This window comes from Sinocyclocheilus rhinocerous, unplaced genomic scaffold, assembly GCF_001515625.1.
Source record: "Sinocyclocheilus rhinocerous isolate Xijiao unplaced genomic scaffold, SAMN03320098_v1.1 scaffold4648, whole genome shotgun sequence".
NCBI classification, from domain to species: Eukaryota; Metazoa; Chordata; class Actinopteri; order Cypriniformes; family Cyprinidae; genus Sinocyclocheilus; species Sinocyclocheilus rhinocerous.
The window spans coordinates 37219-58180 of NW_015653454.1; the positions used below are offsets into that span (position 1 = coordinate 37219).

Genomic DNA, 20962 nt, shown 5'->3' on the forward strand with positions numbered 1-20962 from the left:
CACACACACACACACACACACACACACACATTACAGCACGCAGACATTAAATCACAACCTGCACAGTCTGTTTCTCTGGTGAGCTTGGACTTTATATAAACATCTACTGTTCAGAAGTCTGCAATAATTATGATTTTTTTTATGTTTTTGATGGAAGTCTCTTCTGCTCACCAAGGCTGCATTTATTTGATCGGAAATACTGCAAAATTGTGAAATATTATTATAATTTAAAATAGCTGTTTTATAAATATCTGTTAAACTGTAATTTATTCCTGTGATGCGCAGCTGTATTTTCAGCATCATTGCTCCAGTCTTCAGTGTCACATGATCTTCAGAAATCATTCTAATATGCTGATTTGCTGCTCAAGAAACATTTCTGATTATTATCAATGTTGAAAACAGTTGTGCTGCACAATATTTTTGTGGAAACTGTGATGCATTTTATTTTTCAGGATTCACAGATGAACAGAAAGTTCAAAACAACAGCATTTATTTGAAATAGAAAACTTTTGTAACATTAAAAATGTCTTTACTGTCACTTTTTATCAATGCAATCATCATCTAAACAGATCTGACAAAACTATAATTTCTTCACATGTAAAATGTTTTTGCAGTGGAAACACACACACACACACACTGCTGTCTGGTCGTCTACTGGCATCAACAGCTAAACATGAAATCAACCTCCATTTGAATTCTACAGTGGATCTGTGATGTCTGCTCAAATCTATTTCACACCTCAGCAGAGAGAAAGAAAGAAAATCCTGAGAGCTTATGAGAACCAGCCAAACACACACACACACACACACACACTCACTCACTCACACACTCACACACTCTCACACACACTCACACTCACTCACTCACACACACACACACACACACACACACACACAAAACCTCTTTGAGAAACACTCTTTCACACACCATCAGCATCTGGCATGAAAACACTGCATTCAGTGTGTGTGTGTGTGTGTGTCTGTGTGTGTTGCACTGAAAGTGTTCAGCTCAGGCTAAAACGGTTTATTTAGGACTATATATTTTCCCACATACTATAAAATTATGACCATTACAGTAAATCAACAACTAAGCCACTACCAACAACTTCGCAAGACTGATTAACTCGTATTCTAATTATTCATTTCATTTATGAGTACGAAGTGCATGAGGAATGACACATTTGCTAGTGTTGTTTTTACAGCAAAAATAAAACAAATAAATATGAAATGTAATAAATCGTAGAAAGATAATAAATTGTACTAAACTGCCAACGAGATCCACTACACCAATAAACAAAAGTGTTAATGCTTCTGTTAGTTCCACACAGACGCAGCCTTGTCAAGGAGTAATGAACAAATGACAGAGCGCTGAGAGAATGACGACGGATGAGTTACGCAGAGGAAGCGACTGCAGCAACAGTAATTAAGCCAATTAGAAATCCCATTCTAATGAGCGTGACCTCTGACTTCTATCATGACGGCTGATGGACGAGACGAGTATGAACAGCAGACAATGAACATCAGCTGGAGTCTTTACAGAATCCATACGCCACCAAAATAACAATATCTGACTCATTTCTGTTTATTTCCATCTTGATAAACTCAAATGAAGTGTCAAAGTCGTTTATTGCCATATGCACCATGTATGAAGAACAATGAAAATATTACTTGAATGCATCTCCACATACTATCAGGGCTGTGACGATGGCAGATCTTTACCACCGTGGTATTAATTATATATATATATATATAACATTTATATATAAATACACTCACCGGCCACTTTATTAGGTACACCTGTTCAATTGCTTGGTAACACAAATTGCTAATCAGCCAATAACATGGCAGCAACTCAAAGCATTTAGGCATCTAGATGTGGTGAAGACGACTTGCTGAAGTGCAAACCGAGCATCAGAATGGGGAAGAAAGGGGATTTAAGTTATATTTTAAAGGATATTCAAATAGAAACCATTATTTTATATTGTAATAACATTTTGCAAGATTACTGTTTTTTTCTGTATTTTTGATCAAATAAATGCAGCCTTGATGAGCAGAAGAGACTTCTTTAAAAACATTACAAGTCTCCAAACTTTTGACCGGTAGTGTATACACATCTGTGACTTAAGTGTCTTAAGTCGCTGGGGTATATTTGTAGCAATAGCCAACAATACATTGTATGGGTCAAAATTATTGATTTTTCTTTTATGCCAAAAATCATTAGGATATTAAGGTCACATATAGTTATCTAAAACTAAAAACATAAAAATACACATGTAAAATAAACCTTAACTGAGAAAAAAAGTTCATTAAAAAAACAAAATAAAACCGAATTTAAACTATAAAACAAATAACACAAACAGAACAAAACAGCAAAAAGCCTAACCAGTAATTAGTCTTGTATTAGCTACCATTATCCAACTGAATGAAACGCACATATATCTTTAGAGGCTGATATGTTTACTGTCGTTGCTCTCTGAGAATCTGCTTCCTGTCATTCATCCACTTCCTGAATCACTGTCCGCTCGCGATTAAAGAAACACCTGGAAAATTCCTCCTGTGCGGAGCGTGACGCTGTGAGCGCAAATCAAACACAGCTGGAGCTTTAGTGCACCGCTGATATAAAACAGCTCTGTCTAATAAAAAGACTCATGCCCGACCTTATAAAAACATTCATGGACTCACACTTGAAATCTGTCACGCTTTAATAGAAAAGCATGGAAAATGTTAGGTGGAAAAAGCCCCATGTGAGAAGGGATGTAATATTAATATCAAAAGACACAGTACAGTAATTATTCATTAATGAAGATGAAGTCATTTGGTGGCAAACAAACCAAATGAATGAAATAGGACTTGATTGATTGACTTTGCACATTTAAAACCCTTAAAGAACTACTCCAGGTTCAACAGCATTACATTTATTAATACAGAAAATCAGTTTAACAGATGCACAGAAAATATAAATTAATTTGTATTTAACTTGGAGTATGCGTTTTAAATAGTATTAACAGTTTTCTTAAAATCTGATTATTTATCAATTTTTAATATTGTTTATGAAAAAAATTTGTTCAAAGATAGTAGCAGGGATATTTTCAAATAGCAAACAAATATGAAATCAAATTAACTTTAAAAATAAACAAAACAAAAATCAAATAATTATTTGATGTTCAAAAACTGAAGAAATAGTAAAAACACTAAATTAAATTAAGAATAAAAAAATCGAATTTAATACAGTTTCATATGTAAGTAGAATATTATTAGATGTTTAAATAGTAAATTTGATCAATTAAATTAAATAAGAATTTTCTAAAAAAAAAAAAAAATTCTAATTCAATACAGCTGCATATATAAGATTTCCATATGCTATACAAATAGTAAAATAGTAAAGTTAACTATACACTACCACTCCATGTTAAATCTGTAAAAAAAAGCATTATTTGTGTTTAATAAAGCAGGTAATCTTTAGACAGCCTATTAATGATGTCAGGAAGGCCAACGTGACCTCAGACACAATAACGTTTCTATTAAAGTTATTTTGATATCGAAGAGACGGACACAACAAACAACAGTCTTCTGAAAAGCAGACTAAAAGCTCTCTGTTGTTTCAAAGAGAAAACCAAACAGCATATGCTCTTAAATTAAATTAACTTTTTAAAAACGTTCTTCTAATTTAAGACAGCTGCGGATACAAGTGAAATAGTGGATTTTCAAACACTTCACAAATTATCCAATTACTAAAATATATTAACTATGAATAAAAAAAAAAAAACATTATTCTAATTCAACACAACTGCATATACAAGTAGAAAATGAGCAGATTTTCAAATACTACAGAAATAGTAAAATTACAAAATTGAATTAAGAATTGAATTACTACTTTTTTTATTCTAAATCAATACAGCTGCATATACAAGTAAAATATGTTTACATTGTCAAACACTTCAAATATTAAAATAAATAAATAAAATTAACTAAGAATTTTATGTATATATAATACACGCACAAACACACACATATTTATATACATATATAATTCTAATTCAATACAGCTGCATATACAAGTAAAATAATAGATTTTCAAATACTAAAATTAGACAATTAAATTAATAAATAGAGAATAAAACAGCATATGCTCTTTGATTGAAATTTGCGATGAACAAACGCATGAGTTCTAAAAACTGGATCAATTCATGTAAGTGAGCCGCTCCAGCATTTCTCCAGGGGTCACAATCAAGTTAAAAGCATCTCCTAACGGATATCATAGAGTCGCTTGAATATATCACACACAACTGGATCTTTATTACTGACCCTTAAGGAAATCGATCCAGCAACATTCAGGATGGCTTTAACCACTAGACCATCAGCCTCCATATCAAACAACAGGTTTACACGCACAACTTCACACTTATGCTCTAAAAAACAACACGTCCAGGGTTATTATCCTTAACTAAAACTAAAAACATTTAAAAAAAGATTTTCCTTACTTGAAACTAAATAAACATTACTGAAATTAAATACAGACAAAAATTAAAGATATGTAACATTTTTACACTTAAGAATACGGAGTACATTTTTGTGAAAACGGTCAAAGTTGTGAAATCAATGAAATATACTGTACCATATAAATATTCTCTATTTTCAAATATTTTGACTGAAAATAAACAAAAATATAAAATATAGCTAATTGGTTAGTCAAATAGTTTATACACTTAAAAAACAGATGTAAAGCTTAACAATTATACAAAATATTCTCCATTCTCAAATATTTTAATTTACTTTTAATTAAAAATATTGAGTATATCCTAAAAATATAAATTGGTAAATAAATACTAGTTTATTTTCGTCAAATAAACTTAAATAGCTGATGTAAAGCATGAGCAAAATGATGAAATATTCCATAAAAATATTGAGAAAAATATTAATTATATCCTAAAATCTAATTTGTTGGTCAAATACTCTTAATAGATGTAAAGCATGAAAAAAATATGCTTTAAAAATGTTTTTAAAACTATGCACTTTTACACTTTTTAAAAATATTGAGTTAAATGTAAAGCTGTGAAATAAATGAAAAATATTATATAAATATTCTGAATTCTTAAACACTTTGACTAAAATATTATGTATATCCTAAAACTATAAATTGTTAGTCAAATACTAGTTTACTTTCACGAAATAAACTTTACGGAATTAAAGCGTGAACAAAACAACATTCTAAAAACTTAAAGTATATCTTAAAAATATAATATGTTAGTCCAAAACGGCTTCTTTTCATGAATTAAACAGAAATAATTTATGCCAATTGTAGGCAAAAATGTACGGTTGGATTTTTGTGTTCAACTCAAACAATCACTTAAGTGATTTTATTATAGTTCTTTATTATTATGATATTTAAAAAGACACCGATTTACAACCAATGCTCACAATAGTTCTGCATGTCTTCTGCACACTGCATGACATTTTTATCACATATTTGGACTAATATGATGATTATAAGCTCAGTTTAACAACACATTTAACTCCATTCTGCGCATTTCCCCCAAAATCAGTGCAAAAATGCAAACAAATCATAAATACACTTCCACAATGGTGTCGTTTCGATATAAGAAGCCATCGTTAATCAAGCATGTGCCACTTCAGTCATTTCATGTCCTAAATACAAGAAATAGTTTTTGCTTATTCTGCACATATTCTTCACTGACCTGAACATCTTTGTTTTAATTTACAGTCAGACATTTGTCTGAATTTTATTGCATTAATAAAATATCAAACCAAGTGCAAACAAATGATGCTTTGTTTCTTACAACTAACTTCACAATCAAATTAATAGATTAAAAAGTGTGTCTCTGCTATATTACTTTATAGATTTCTTTATAAATGCGGTTTGCTTTGATATTTTGGTTATGTAATCCAAAGATATTAGGGGCGTTGAAATTAATCGTTACATTGATGCATCGCGATGCGGATGTGGACAAAACATCTGATATATGTTGAAATAGATTTGTGCATTAGTGTGAATGCAGCCTATTAAAGCATATGATCGCATCAGTAATAATCAAACGGCAATAACGCTGAGGAAAAAAGAAAAACCCATAACAATGTTTGTCGGTAAACTTTCCGATACTTAAAGCACTCTCAGATACTGAAAGTGCTTTTTGTTTATCACTTGTAATTGTCTTTTTCCCCCTTTATTACTTTATATTTGCTTGTATGTTTTGAAGCTATATTTACTTGGTTAAATTTTGAACAATTGTTTTGATTTATTATTAATTTGTAATTATTTAAAAAAGTAAATGCACAAAATAAATGTGATATAAAATTAATATGAAAATGTAGCCATGTGCCATAATATTGAAAATTGAGGATGAGACGCATCGTGATATAAAATCGAATCACATGATAATCGATACGATAATTGACATAATCGTAAACAAATCGAATCATGAAACCAGTGATGATTCACACCCCTAAAAGATATTTGTACATTTTAATTGAGTTGAGAATTTTAATTAGACACTGTAGATATAAAATGCAGATATAGATCATATAGATATATATATATTTAGAGAGAGATTATATATAAATAGAATACAGATACACCATATAAAAGTTTGAATAATTAAGATTTTTAAAAATGGTTTCAAATAAGTCTCTTCTGCTCACCAAGGCTGCATTTATTTGCTCAAAAATACAGTAAAAACTGTAATATTGTGAAATGTTTTACAATTTCAATATTTCTATGTGAATATGTGTTAAACTGTAATGTATTTCTGTGATGCGCAGCTGTATTTTCAGCATCATTACTCCAGTCTTCAGTGTCACATGATCTTCAGAAATCATTCTAATATGCTGATTTGCTGCTCAAGAAACATTTCTGATTATTATCAATGTTGAAAACAGTCATTTACTTAAATAAATAGAAAATAGAAATAGAAATCCACTGTAACATTATAAAATCAATTTAATGCATCTTTGCTGAATAAAAACTGACCCTAAAATTTTGAATGGTGGTGTAGATTATATAAATATGAATATAGTTGGTGATGACTGACTGAAATATCAATAAACAGAGAAACACACACACACACACACACACACCTACCTACACATGGGTCCCAACCTGCCAATATGAGATTTTACATAATGCATTATTAAATTTGGGAATGACTAACAAGCCGTTACATAATAAAAACAGTCACTCTGAAACGTCTGTCAGGATGCGGTTCAGTCGAGCTCTGCAGCTGCTGCTGGATCACGACGAATCACACACACACACAGACACACAGACACACTCACACACACTGAAACACACACACACACACATACACACACACACACGATCCGCTCACCTCTGACTGTCACTGATATGACGTCTCTCTCTCTGGTGTGTGTCGCTGCTGCTAAACTTCAGATGAAAGGCTCAAGTATCCGATCATCATCTGCACTTCTAGTCACGGTTCGTTTACATATGAATATTATAAAGCGTCTGTTCGCAGTGGCGTGAGTCTCCTATAGTGGACTACAGACGCTTCCTTTGGCTGTTTACGCTGGCCTTTCCTTCCTGTCAGGATAGGGAGGGATCGTCTCTGTGTGTGAGGCCTTTGTTATTTTCTGCTGTCTTGTAAGTGTATATACTGTACACTAGTAGTCGAAAGATATGGGGTTATTTAATAGTCAATGCCTAAATTGTAATACGCTTTTATTCAGCATTAAATTGACCAAAAGTGACAGTAAATACATTTATAATGTTACACTTTCGTTAATAATTCACTTTCGTTCAGACACGCAAACCTTCCCCCCAAAGCACTGCAAAAATGTGAATCGTTCGGAGACTAAATTGCAGGCGATTCACTTTATTGGGTCGTGTGTTTTTAGCATCAGTCGCAGGATGAAGTTTTCAGGCTTGAGTTCCTGCAGCTACTAACGTGTAACATCAGACCTCAAACACTCACGCTGAGGCTGAGGTCAAAGGTCGTGACCCGAGGTCAACACGCTGGACATCAAAGATAAGGGTTTTTGAGAGAAAAACAATGTTTAAGTCGTCTTGTTTTTAGTGCAGTATGAGAGGTTTCATGTTCACATCGTTTTAAGAAAGAACTTTCAGGAATCAATCAGGGAACACTAAATTCAACAAATCAGAGCCCTATGATTTCTAAAATGCAGAAAACATGGACAGAATCATAGAATCTAGTCATAAAAATGGAATTTACAGTATAGTGTAGAATGTCACCAAATCTGGCAAAACAGAATTTCTAAGGGAAAAAAAAAAATCATAGGGCTCTATTATTGTTAACATGTAAATAAATTAGAAATGCTTTTTAATTATTACAATTATTACAGGGGGGGGGGGGAAGTTCATTAAATTAATTGATAAGACATGCTTTTTGATTATTAAAATTCAATTAAACAATAAAATTGCAATCCAGAAAAAATAAAGCAGGAAACACAGATTTTGGGGAAAAACATAAAACATTTCCAATTATGGTTAAAACTGTAAAAATGGTAATTAATGATCAAACTGTTAAAGCTTTATGAATTAAATTGATCAGACATGCCTGTTTATTAAAAGTTAATTATTCTATTAAAATTGAATCCAGAAAAATTAAAACACAAAACAGAATTTTTGAGGGGGAAACAAACAAACAAACACACACACACACACCTTGGGGAAAATATAAAGAAATTCAGGGGAAAAAAATAAAATATTCCGTAGTGCCCTATTATTTATACATTTTTAAATGATTAAATTGTTAAAGCTTTATGAATTCAATTGATTACACATGCTGTTACACATACAATTACTAACATTGAAATAAACCTTTAAAATGATATTCAGAAAAATGAAAACATAAAACAGAATTTTTGACAGACAGACAGATAGACAGATAGATAGATAGACAGACAGACAGACAGACAGACAGACAGATAGATAGATAGATATAAAATCAATTTACAATCAGAAGATGTTTTTAGATAGATAGATATAAAATCAATTTACAATCAGAAGATGCTCTGAAAAACACTCCAAGGTAAAAGTAAACTTTGTATTTAATTTGCTGGCATCTACAAGAACCTAAACCCATCTGCCGCAGAACGAGCGTTCACGTGCTTCCCGCTGGTGGAATGTCGGCAGAACGTAAACAATCCGACACTGAAGATTCCCATCAGGAAGAGGATCTCCACCCCGCTGGTCAAACACCTGAAGAAAACGCCTGACGAACAACAATAACAGCAGCGCAGAGGGTCATTTCCATTTCACAGCGCACACATTCCCCGGTCAGAATGAGTTCTAATGAGTTTCTCTGTTCATTAGTGCATCTGCATCTCCAATTCAAATCACAGCTCCACCAGCTCAGAATCTAATTAGCTTTGCTCTGGATAAATAATACTAATAATAATAATAAAGAGAGCGAGAGCAAAGATCCAAGTCATTTCAAGCCAAATTGATCAGATCTACCTCTGATATGTTTCTAAAACATGTTTTTAATCAGACAGGAATGGTTTCTCTTCTAATGCGAAACACAGAGTCATAAACAAAGATGCTGAAGCTCAAAGCTCATTAACACATCAAACGGCACGTAAAACTAAAGCTGTATAACTGCATCGGCATCAAACTGCATAACACCCACATTCTGCCAAATATAACAGTGTTACATAAAAATCAGGTGGTTGATGCTGGTGCTGGAGATGAAACATGAATCACATGAGTGAGCGATGATCTTACACATGCCTGACTAACTGAACACTGAAATAACAGCAACGATACCGACATCAGTCACAGCGCAGAGACGCTTCACACGCTGCCTCAAAACTGCTCAAATCAAATCAGAATCACGTTGTCATGTTATACGAAACTAAAACCGCCAATATCTGGTGGCTTAATGAGTGAGTCATTGAGTCATTCATTCAATGAATTGTTCAATCCACTGATTCGTTTAGAAATGATACTTTAAATATGAAACAAAATCCACAAATAGGTGGTGGCTTAATGAGTGAGTCATTCATTCAACTGATTCGTTTAGAAATGATACTTTAAATATGAAATTAAAACAGCCAATAGGTGGTCGCTTAATGAGTGAGCCACTGAATCATTCAAGCAGCCGATACATTTAAAAATATTCATTTAAATATGAATTTTAAACCACTAGAAGGTGGCGGTTTATTGAGTGAGTCATTTATTCAACTGATTCGTTCAAATGACTGATTCCTTTGGAAATTATACTTTAAATACGACACTAAAACCACCAAAATGTGGTAACTTAATGAGTGAGTCATTCATTCAACAGATTCGTTTAGAAATGATACTTTAAATATGAAAGTAAACCCACCAATATGCGGTGGCTTAATGAGTGAGTCATAGAGTCATTGATTCAATGAACTGTTCAATTCGCTGATTTGTTTAGAAATTATACTTTAAATATGAAACTAATACCACCAAAATGTGACTAAATGAGTGAGTCATTCATTCAACTGATTCGTTTAGAAATTATATTTTAAATATGAAATTAAAACTGCCAATAGGTGGTCGCTTAATGAGTCAATGATTCATTAAAACGGCTGATTTATTTAGAAATTATAAATTAAATATGAAACTATAACCACTAGAAGGTGGAGGGTTAATGAGTGAGAACACTGACTCAACCGATTCGCTCAAACAACTGATTAATTTAGAAATAATACTTTAAACATGAAACTAAATCTGCCAAAATGTGGTAACTTAATGACAGAGTCATTCATTCAACTGATTCGCTTAGAAATGATACTTTAAATATGAAACTAAAATACATGGTGGCTTAATGAGTGAGTCACTGAGTCATTCATTCAATCATTCATTTCACTCAAGAATTGATTACTTTAAATCAATTATTCACCTGATTCATTCAAAACTGATTGATTTAGTAACGGAGATGCACAACGATTCTGCTGTGACTATTTTTATTGGCAAAATAGAGCAAAAACAGACAATATTGTGTAACTCAATAAAATATAACTCACATTATTAACTTCTTGTTTATATAAAATCAATATTGCATTGTGCTGATATTCAGGAAAAAACCGCACACTTGGTTGTGTAATACTGCATAACTATATCATAAATACAAAAGACAAAAACACATACAGTGGCAGTTAGATAAAACAGCAATTATGATATCACAGATGAACGCATATTGCACACGCCTGTTTTATAATAAATCAAATACTGTACACATAACAGACATAACTGAGTTTAGTAAGCTGAACACACAAATTTAAGCCATTTTTTGCAAGAAAATATTTCTTTTTTGCTGTCTGCATAATCAAACATGCCACATCACACCAGGTTTGAACTCAATCGTGTCCAAAATACGACATCTTTTATGTCTAACCTGAACTATTACAGCAAAACGAGCTCTTTCTCCAGGCAGGTAACTAAAACACTATTCCCCTATGAAACCCGCGGCACAAGCGTCCATCTCTCTCTCTCTACAGAGCAGGAATAAAAGGGCATTTTGTCTTCAGAGGAGCTTTTATGAGCTGCGGCTGCGGTGTAAATACTGCGTTTATTTGGACTGAAGGTACTTGAGGTGCTCACACGTTCGTTTTCTAGCTTAATGATCTGTGAAAGGAGAATTATCTCTGTACACACTCGCTCCGAGGCCTCAGCGTCACACACACCGAACACACTTCACTCACACACACACACACACACACGTCAGGGCTCTCAGACCATCAGCCTTTAATGTTATAAAAAGAAGAGGTTTGAGGCTGAGAGAGAAACAGACACAGAAAAGAGCATCCAGATGAAAAGGAAAGCCGGAGAATTACTGTTATTAAGCAAAACTCAATCTGCAATCAGGAGAAATGGATCAGTAAGCGAATCAAGTGCTGACTAGAAGCATTACGAGTGTGTGTGGCTGTTTCTCTGAAATCAATTACGACTCTTAAAATCCACAACAGCACCAATTATTCCAACAAATGAAATTCAACCATCAGCAAAATAAACAGATTCATAAACGCTCTGTGATTCAGATTATTGGACTCTTAAAATGGTGATAAAATGAATGACATTTTTGTTGAAGCATTTCCATTTATCTTGCTGTCAAACATTTTTGTGAAAAAATAAAAAAAATAAAAATGAGATAAGAATAAATTAAGTTCAAGACTAATATGGAAATAAAAATAAAAATGAACACCTAAAAACCACTTTCTTTAATGAAGCTGAAATAAAAACTTACAAAACTTAAACACAAAAAGAGAGAGAGAGAGAGAAATGTTGCCTTGGCAATAAATTGAAATAAAATACATTTAAATGCTAAAATTATTAAAACAGAAATTGAAATAAAATCAACTTTAATAAATATCATTAAAACAATGACCAACAGTAAACTGAACAGATTCATAAACGGATCTGATTCGATTTATTGGACTCATTGAATCATTGAATATATTTCCCCTTATCTAATATTGAAAATCCTTTTCTTTATTGAAATGAAACTGAAATAAAATAAATTTTCAATGAATAAATTAAACTTACAAAACAAACGAAAATTAGAAATGTTCTTTTGGCAACTAATTAAAATAAAATAAGCATAAGTACTAAAATGAGTAAAATGGAAATAAAAATAAAAGTTAAATATAAAATCACTAATAAACACTAATACATTAATAAAAATTACCATCAGCAAACTGAGCAGATTTATAAACAGCTGTTTTGCTTATTTGGACTCTGATAAAATTATAATTAATTAAATAATTAATTGATAAAATTCATAAAAAATTAATTAAAAGTACTTTGCATATATTTGAATATATTTAAATTTATTTGATTTTAAAAATCGCTTTCGCTACTGAAACGAAGCTGAAATAAAATAAAATAAATATTATTATACAAAAAAATAACTGAAATAAAATTTCAAGTTTAAAAAAGTTTAAGTTAAAACACTAAAACACAAATACAAAATAAAGCTCAAAAATATTAAAAGAAACAAACACTAATAACAATGAAAAAGGATATAACAAAACGTAAAAACAAAAATGTAAAAAAAAAAGCTTTCTGCAAAATATTAATAAATACTATAACAGTAAATAAACAATACTAAAACAACACTAGATATGAACTGTAAAGGCATCTAAATGTGTACGGCTGTAACTGTGCTGTTTTAAAGGGAATTAATTTACAGATCCAACTTATCTGAATATTTCATCATGCAAACTGTCTAACCGCTGATAAAAATGTCAAAACGTCTATTTAAAAACTGTATTCAAACTTGTCCACCTGGGTGCCACAGCACCTAGCAACCACCCAGAACCCCTTAGCAACTGCACAGTCATGCCTTTACAAGTTCTGCACAGACAAGATTTTCTGAAGAATAACGTAAGAAAAATAAACCTCTTGTCGAGTATCTTGGCAGAGCTTCACCTCCGTCCTGACAGAAATCATGACAACACATCAATATTACTGCCACGACATTTCATCATTTAAACATCAGCGCACTCAAAACATCTTCAGCCAATTCCTGAAAGCATCTGACATCTGATTAATATTTCAGAGAGATGAATTTCTTGGGCTGCTGTGGTACTACAGCATGATCTGAGCGTTATGATGACACAGATTATTCGTTTTCCTCTTCCGTCAATGACTATATGCATATTTATACTACTGACTATGGTCAAATATTGTGTAAAAACTCAGTGTTGACCAGTGCATGAAAAAAAAAAGGTTTTGTTGCCTGTAGTGTCTTGCCTTAAAGGGACAGTTCACCTAAAATTAAAACTTTGTCATCATTTACTCACCATCATGTCGTTCCTTATGTTGGACACAAAAGAAGATATTTTGAAGAATGGTGGTAATCAAACAGTTGACGGTACCCATTGACTTCCATAGTATTTCTTACTATGGAAGTTAATGGGTACCAACAGCTGTTTGGTTCTTCAAAACTCAGCAAAATATCTTCTTTTATGTTCAACATAAGAAAAAATGCATACAGGTTTGGAACGACATGATGGTGAGTATATGATGACAAAGTTTTTATTTTTGGGTGAAATATTTCTTTAAATAATCACAGTCTTATATGCAGTCTGAAGTTCAGTTAATTGTTCAGCTCGAGTTAACTGGCCCAAATAAGCACAGTTATCAGACTAATAGCAAAAATATCCCAATATCTGCCAATTAAATGGACTGGCCAATATATCACCCTAGTTAAACAAACAAACAAACAAGTGACACCAGTCTTTGACTATGCATGAATTATCTGGTGTCAGAATCTGATCTAAAGAGCCAATTCAATAAAATATGTTATGTTGAAGGGTTTCAGCTGATGTAAAAGTTTGTGAATCCCTACTTATATCTATGTTTATAATACATGCCTGATTTGGTCAATATTTTGGCATTCTGAGGTCAAATATTTTGTATAATGTTGTAATGACTTCAATTAGTCAATATAATCTGAAATACAGTCTTGTACTTAATGAATTCTGAAGTTTAGTCTTCAGATAATTGGCCAAATAAGCAGAGTTATCAGTCAATAATCTCAAAAATATCACAAGTATCTCCTTAATCAGCCTATTAATCAATTGGAAATAAAAAAGACGACAAAAGAGAGAAAGAGAGACAACAGACTTTGACTTTGCATGAATTATTTGGTGTCAAAATTTTATCTAAAAAGCCAAATTCAAGAAAATTGATCAAAACAGGTTTGGCCAAATAAGCTCAACATATTGGCATTTTGTGGTCAAATATTGTGTATGAATGACTCTAAAATGTATAACTGACATCAGTTAGTTAATATAATTGTAACTATTACATTTAAAAGCTGTATAGTTCAGATAATTGGTCAAATAAGCAGAATTATCAGTCAGTAATCTTAAAAATATCCCAGCCTTTCTGATTCTTCAGCCTATTAGTTCGTTGGAAATGCTAAAGAAGGCAGAGGAAAGGAAAATACACCAGACTTTGACTTTGCATGAATGATCTGGTGTCAGAATTTTATCAAAAAATTGACAAAATAATAGTTATCAGTCGATATTCTCCAAAATATCAGCCAATTAAATGCTCTGTCCAATACATCAGACTTTAACCTCATGTCAGAATGAAGTCATTTTATCTAAAGATCCTAATTAAACAGATGTGGTTAGTTTTAAATGCATGAAGCTTCCTGTAATCCGATTGATTCAGAGAGGTAAAGCACTTCATCAATTTATTACGGTTATTAACTAATGAGCTGCACACCTTTCTCCTCTCGCTGAAGCAGACAAACCCAATAAAACGCTGTGGATTTACCGGCCCCGCGGGGTTAATAAAGCATGCTGTAAATTTGTATCAAATAAAAGCAGCTTTCATATCTACACAGGCTCATTGTTCGGGTCTGTAAATCGCAGCGAGACGCCGCTTTCCTCTCCAGTGAGTTTGTCTTCCCGACAGAAGTGCCATAAATCACGGCCGTTCACAATCTCCCATCACATCCATCAGCGAGCGCAGAGCTTCACGAGCCGCCGCTAAATCAGTCCTGAGAAACAGAGCGATCGGCTTCCTGAGATCCTGAGAGACAGAGTCAGAAAAGCAGCTCAGGTGATCTGATCTCTAGAGATCGTAGTTTATTAACGTCTCCTCTGAACACTTCTGATGAGATTTCATCAAACAGTCTCTGATTTCATCTACTCACATCAAAAACAACTAGGGATGCACCGAAATGAAAATTCTTGGCCGAAGCCGAACAAAATTAAACACTGGGCCGAATACCGAATACGGGAGTTTTTCCCCCATGTATTTTGCCCAATTTTTTTTCACCATTGCATAAATTAAATAGCCAAAATGTGCTTTTTACTGTTTTGCCTTGCTTTTCAAAAAAAAAAAATCAATTATGGATGACTATATCAGCGCAGATTTTCCTCACGCTTTGGACTTGCTGCGAGGTCGTGCAGCGCTGTCAGAATACATGCAATGCGCGCGTGTATTAGAAAACAATCAGCCGATATCAATAATTATCATGATAAATGTCAAATCTTTATTTCTTTCAAGTTTAAAGCCATATTTTTGCTTCAAAGTGAAAGTCGTAGAAACTGTGTTTAAAACGGAAAACAATTCTAATAATTAAAGTAATAAGAAAAAGGAAGTTTTTGTATTTTTTTAATAATATAATATTAAGTATTTTTTATTATTATAGTTTTTGTTATAAGAATAAAGCATTTATTTATCAAAATAATAAAGATAATAATAAATTATTATAGTATTTACTACTTTTGTAATTATACCTTTATTACTACTACTACTAATATTTATATACTAATACTACTAATAATAGTAATAATAATATTTATTATCATTATTATTATTATTGCACAGCATTTAGCACAACAATACTAAAAAGGTAAATTATTATTACAGTTTTTGTAATTATATTTTAATAATAAAATAATATATTATTATAGCCGTTTGTAATTATATTTTTACTAGTGCTACTACTACCACAACTATTACTGATAATAACAATAAAAATATTAAAAATAACAGCATTTATTTAAAACAACAACAATAATAATAATAAATAATTATATACTTTTGTAGTAATATTTTTACATGCTAGTCACTTGCTAATCATGCTAGAAACATGCTAGCAACATGCTAGTAACTTGCTAATCATGCTAGCAACATGTTAATAGCATGCTAATCATGCTAAAAAAATGCTAGTGACATGCTAATAACTTGCTAATCATGCTAGCGACATGCTAGCGACATGCTAGTAACTTGCTAATCATGCTAGCGACATGCTAGTCACTTGTTAATCATGTTAGCAACATGCTAGTAGCATGCTAAACATGCTAGAAACATGATAGTAACTTGCTAGTCATGCTAGCAACATGCTAATCATATGCTAATATTGCTATCAACATGCTAGTAACATGCTAATCATGCTAGAAACATGCTAGCGAAATGCTAGTAACTTGCTAATCATGCCAGCAATATGATAGTAACAGGCTAATCATGCTAAAAACATGCTAATCATGCTAGAAACAGATTAGATAGATGTTGATAACATATCTAAATGTTCAAACTTTAGGCTTTTAGAACTGCTTTAAACTTTCAGTCTAGGCCTTTTCAAGCCAACCTAAAGTTTGCCTTAACAAACTTTTTTATCTAGTTATTCTAGAAAACTTATAGTTACAAAATATTTTGCCCTATGCATCAAAAACAGACATGTTCACCATAAAGTGAAAGCAGAGCACGGTGTTTTCAGCTCAGTAACAGTTGAGTGTGAGGCTTTTCCCTGAACGCTGGAGGAACAAAGATCTGGGATTATGGTGATGAAGAGCGTCTCTTGCGGGCCCCTGGAGTCTGATCTCTACACGAGGCTCCTGCTTGACCCCACAGATGCACACACAGCATCAGAAAGCTCCGAGCAGATCCAGTATCCTCCCATCTAAAGTGCCTTTTAGTGTGTACTACAGCCAGAGAGACGAGCGCCGCACTAAATCAGTGTGAAGAGGCCAAGCGCAGACAAAAATAGACAGCGGCCCTGTGCTTATCAAACAGTGCTTTTATTTGTGGCCGTCTGCCTGCAGGAGGAGAGACGCTCCCGTCAGATAAAGACAGCTCTGTCTCACGTCTCCCGGCCGTCTAGCGTGAGAACAGAAGCATTCCTGTCATCCCAAAACCATGTCAACCTTAGACCGGTTCTTCCTTGAAGGAATGTTCTTTTGGTAACACTTTACAAGAAGATCACCTTTGTTAACAAATAACAAGAAATACTTCGAAAGCATTATTAACCTTACTAAATACACTATTAAAATCCCAATCTAATATAATCGACCTGAGCTAACAATATAGTCTCAACTTCTTGTATTTACAATAATGCACTTACAATGGAAGCGGGCAACAGTGCAGCATCGGAAATAAACTGTAAAATCTGCAATAATCACAGCGCTTTGCAGATATAACATACACATGTGCACAAAATGTTATACTTGGCCAACTATAACAGCTTTCTGATGTATTTTATACAGTTTAACAACAGCAACTATTGCACTTTATTACTGCACAAAATGACTAAATTGGTAAATAAATCACTTGCATACACTGAATAGTCTGGGCAGTTTAAAAAATTAAAAAATTAAAAAAAAAAATTTAAAAGAGAAAAAATTCAATAAAAATAAGAATTAATGAAATAATAAAATAAAAAAATTAATAAAAATTAAATTAAATAATTTCACAATCAAAACTAAAGTATGTTCTATTCTAAAACAAATAAACATACAAAAAGTAACTAAATAATACAATTTAATAAAGTAAAATAAATAAAAATAATAAAAATAAATAAAAATAATTAATTAAAATAAATAAAAGCACTTAAAATAATTAAATAAAAATACATAAAGAATTAAATTTATTTGAATAAACGTAAATAAATAGCACTTAAATGCTTAATCTAAATCCATTGACATCTGCTGCATTGGTTTCTTAAGAATATACAAAAATCAGCAATCAACAACACACCAATAAATAAATGCACTTTTAATAAATAAATAAATTACGCTCAAGTGTATAATATAAATACATCTGCCGTTTTAATTTATTTCTCTAGAATACAAAAAAAATGATTCTCCAGGATTTGACCTTGAGAACATTACTGTAAAAACACTTCCAGTTCATTTTTACAAACTGAGATATAATTCAGAATTATTTCTTATGCAATCAACAAAACACCAATAAATAAATGCACTTACAACAAATAAATAAAAATTAATTTAAAATAAATAAATGGCGCTCAAGTGCCTAATATAAATCCCCTGATTCTCAAGAATACAAAACGCTGCAACTCTACAGGATTTGACCTTGAGAACATTACTGTAAAAACACTTCCAGTTCATTTTTATAAAACGGAGGGATAATTCAGAATCAACAACGCGTCATTTGGCTGGTAAAATCCCCAGAGATGCTCCTAAAGCGCTGTAAGACTCCTCACGTCAAGAACAATCTGTGATCAATGTGAGCGGATAACATCTGTAAACATCCTTAAACACCAGCCCATAAAACAGGCTTCCCTGACAAGCAGCAGCTGCTCGGAGCCAATTAAAACGTTACGCTAGCAGGTCCCAATCAAAGGTGCTCCCTATTAAGTGTGGCTTTCATGTGATTTGGTGTGGAGCGAGTAAGACGGGATTCGATTACATCCCTGAAACTCAAACAGCAACAACAGCAGCTCATAAAACACACGACGAGACATTACAAGCACACCGAGCTAAACGTCTCTTTCTCTGCTGTGACTCAGGAAATATCCAAATCTATGGACTGCAACATTATGCAATCAAAACAAGGTGTTTTCTCCAGATAAATCTTGAATTGATGCACAACAAGCACTAGTTCAATGGAGGGAAGATTGAAATAAACTAAATTATTTCATTATGCATTTATCATGCATTTAATGAAATATTTAAAATATTTAAAATGTGAACATAGTGCAAAATGTATTAATGTAAAATTTATATACACGGTGTTCACACACTTTCTGACCAATGAATTTATGATTTTTCCAGTTGTTTGGGAAGATGTCATAAGCGTAAAGATTTTCTTAAAAATAATAATAATAAAAATATTATATATATATAAATTATTATTTATAAACAATTATACTAATTATTATAGTCTAAATTATATTACTCTGTAAGACTTGAGTTTATGTAAAATATAACTCTGTAAAAAAATTATAATTATTATACTTTAAAGATACTTTAAAGAGAAATGAGTCTAAAAACTAAGCATAACTAGAAAAAAATAAACGGAATATAAAAATGTTTATTAAAAAACACGGAACCCTGCATTAATATGTAATACATAAATACAATTATAATAATAATTATACATATACATTTATTATATTTAACATTCTTAAAATAATGAGTGGCATAGATAGCCAAAAAATTATTTCTATTTCAATATGTTCATTTTGACGGCATACTGATTTTCTAAATACATTTTTTAGAACAATTCTACTCAGAAAAAGTGAAGAACTGAGAACTAAGCATAGCTAGAGAAATGAAATTGAATATAAAATTGCTTATTGAAAAACATGGAACCCTGTAAATAAACAAAGAAACAAATAAGTAAATAAATAAAATTATAATATTAATTATACCTATACATTTATTATATTTAACGCATCATTCTTAAAAATGTGGAGCTCATGGCGCAAGATGCTGAAAAAACAACGAGAGGCATATATAGCAAACAAAATGTTTATCAAGGTGTATTTTATATACGTTTTCATTTTATATGAACACATTTTGCACTTCATGCTCACTTTTCAATGTATTTTTATTAACTAATAATACTTTATAAGCTAATGATTTTATAATAGATCACATTTTTTTCTATTTAATTTTTTCTAATCTCTCCGTTCTAGATTCTGTTGCTAAAAAAGTTTAAAACAAGCACATCTGACAGTCATATCCGGTGCAGGAGAGCGTTCAGACGCGATCTGACCCTGAAGAGAGTGAGGATGAGAATCACATGATGAAGCAGAAATACTGCGACGCTCCTGCAACTTTAAAAGTGACAGCAGAGAAACACGAGCAAAAGTCTTTCCCTGCGTGTGGGTTTGAGGCGACTGCAGATCATTAGAGAGACGCACGCCGCAGTCTTACCTCGCTTCCCTCGTTCACAGCTACTCCAGAGTTCATGGTCCCTAAACTCCCGGAGCTAAGCACGTTTCCGGAGACAGTATTCCAGCGGCAGACGGCAGACGTCCGCGGCTGGCGAGAAACGCGTCTGTTCTCAGGTTCCTCCTGCTTCTGTAATCCACACGTGCCGCTGCCGGCTCATCCTCCACACAATCCGGCGGTATTCCCAACGCAATCCCAGCGCTAATCCACACGAGAGACCACTAAATTCACGCTCCGCACATTCCTCGAGCCAGCCGGAGACTCCAGCAGCAGCAGCAGAGCCACACCGCTCTGATCCAGAGAGAGAGAGAGAGAGAGAGAGGGAGAGAGGGAGA

At 32.6% G+C, this 20962-nt stretch overlaps 1 protein-coding gene across 2 annotated transcripts in view; it reads right to left on the reverse strand.

Annotated features, from left to right (window-relative positions):
• Nucleotides 1-20918, reverse strand: part of LOC107715678 (colorectal mutant cancer protein-like) — a 51854-nt gene extending 30936 nt beyond the window's left edge. For both annotated transcript variants that reach the window (XM_016521850.1, XM_016521849.1), the window contains exon 1: nt 20610-20918. In XM_016521850.1, coding sequence (XP_016377336.1) covers nt 20610-20645 — 36 coding nt within the window. In that variant the 5' untranslated portion in view covers nt 20646-20918. The remainder of the gene's footprint in view (nt 1-20609) is intronic.
• Between the last annotated feature and the right edge of the window lie 44 nt (nt 20919-20962).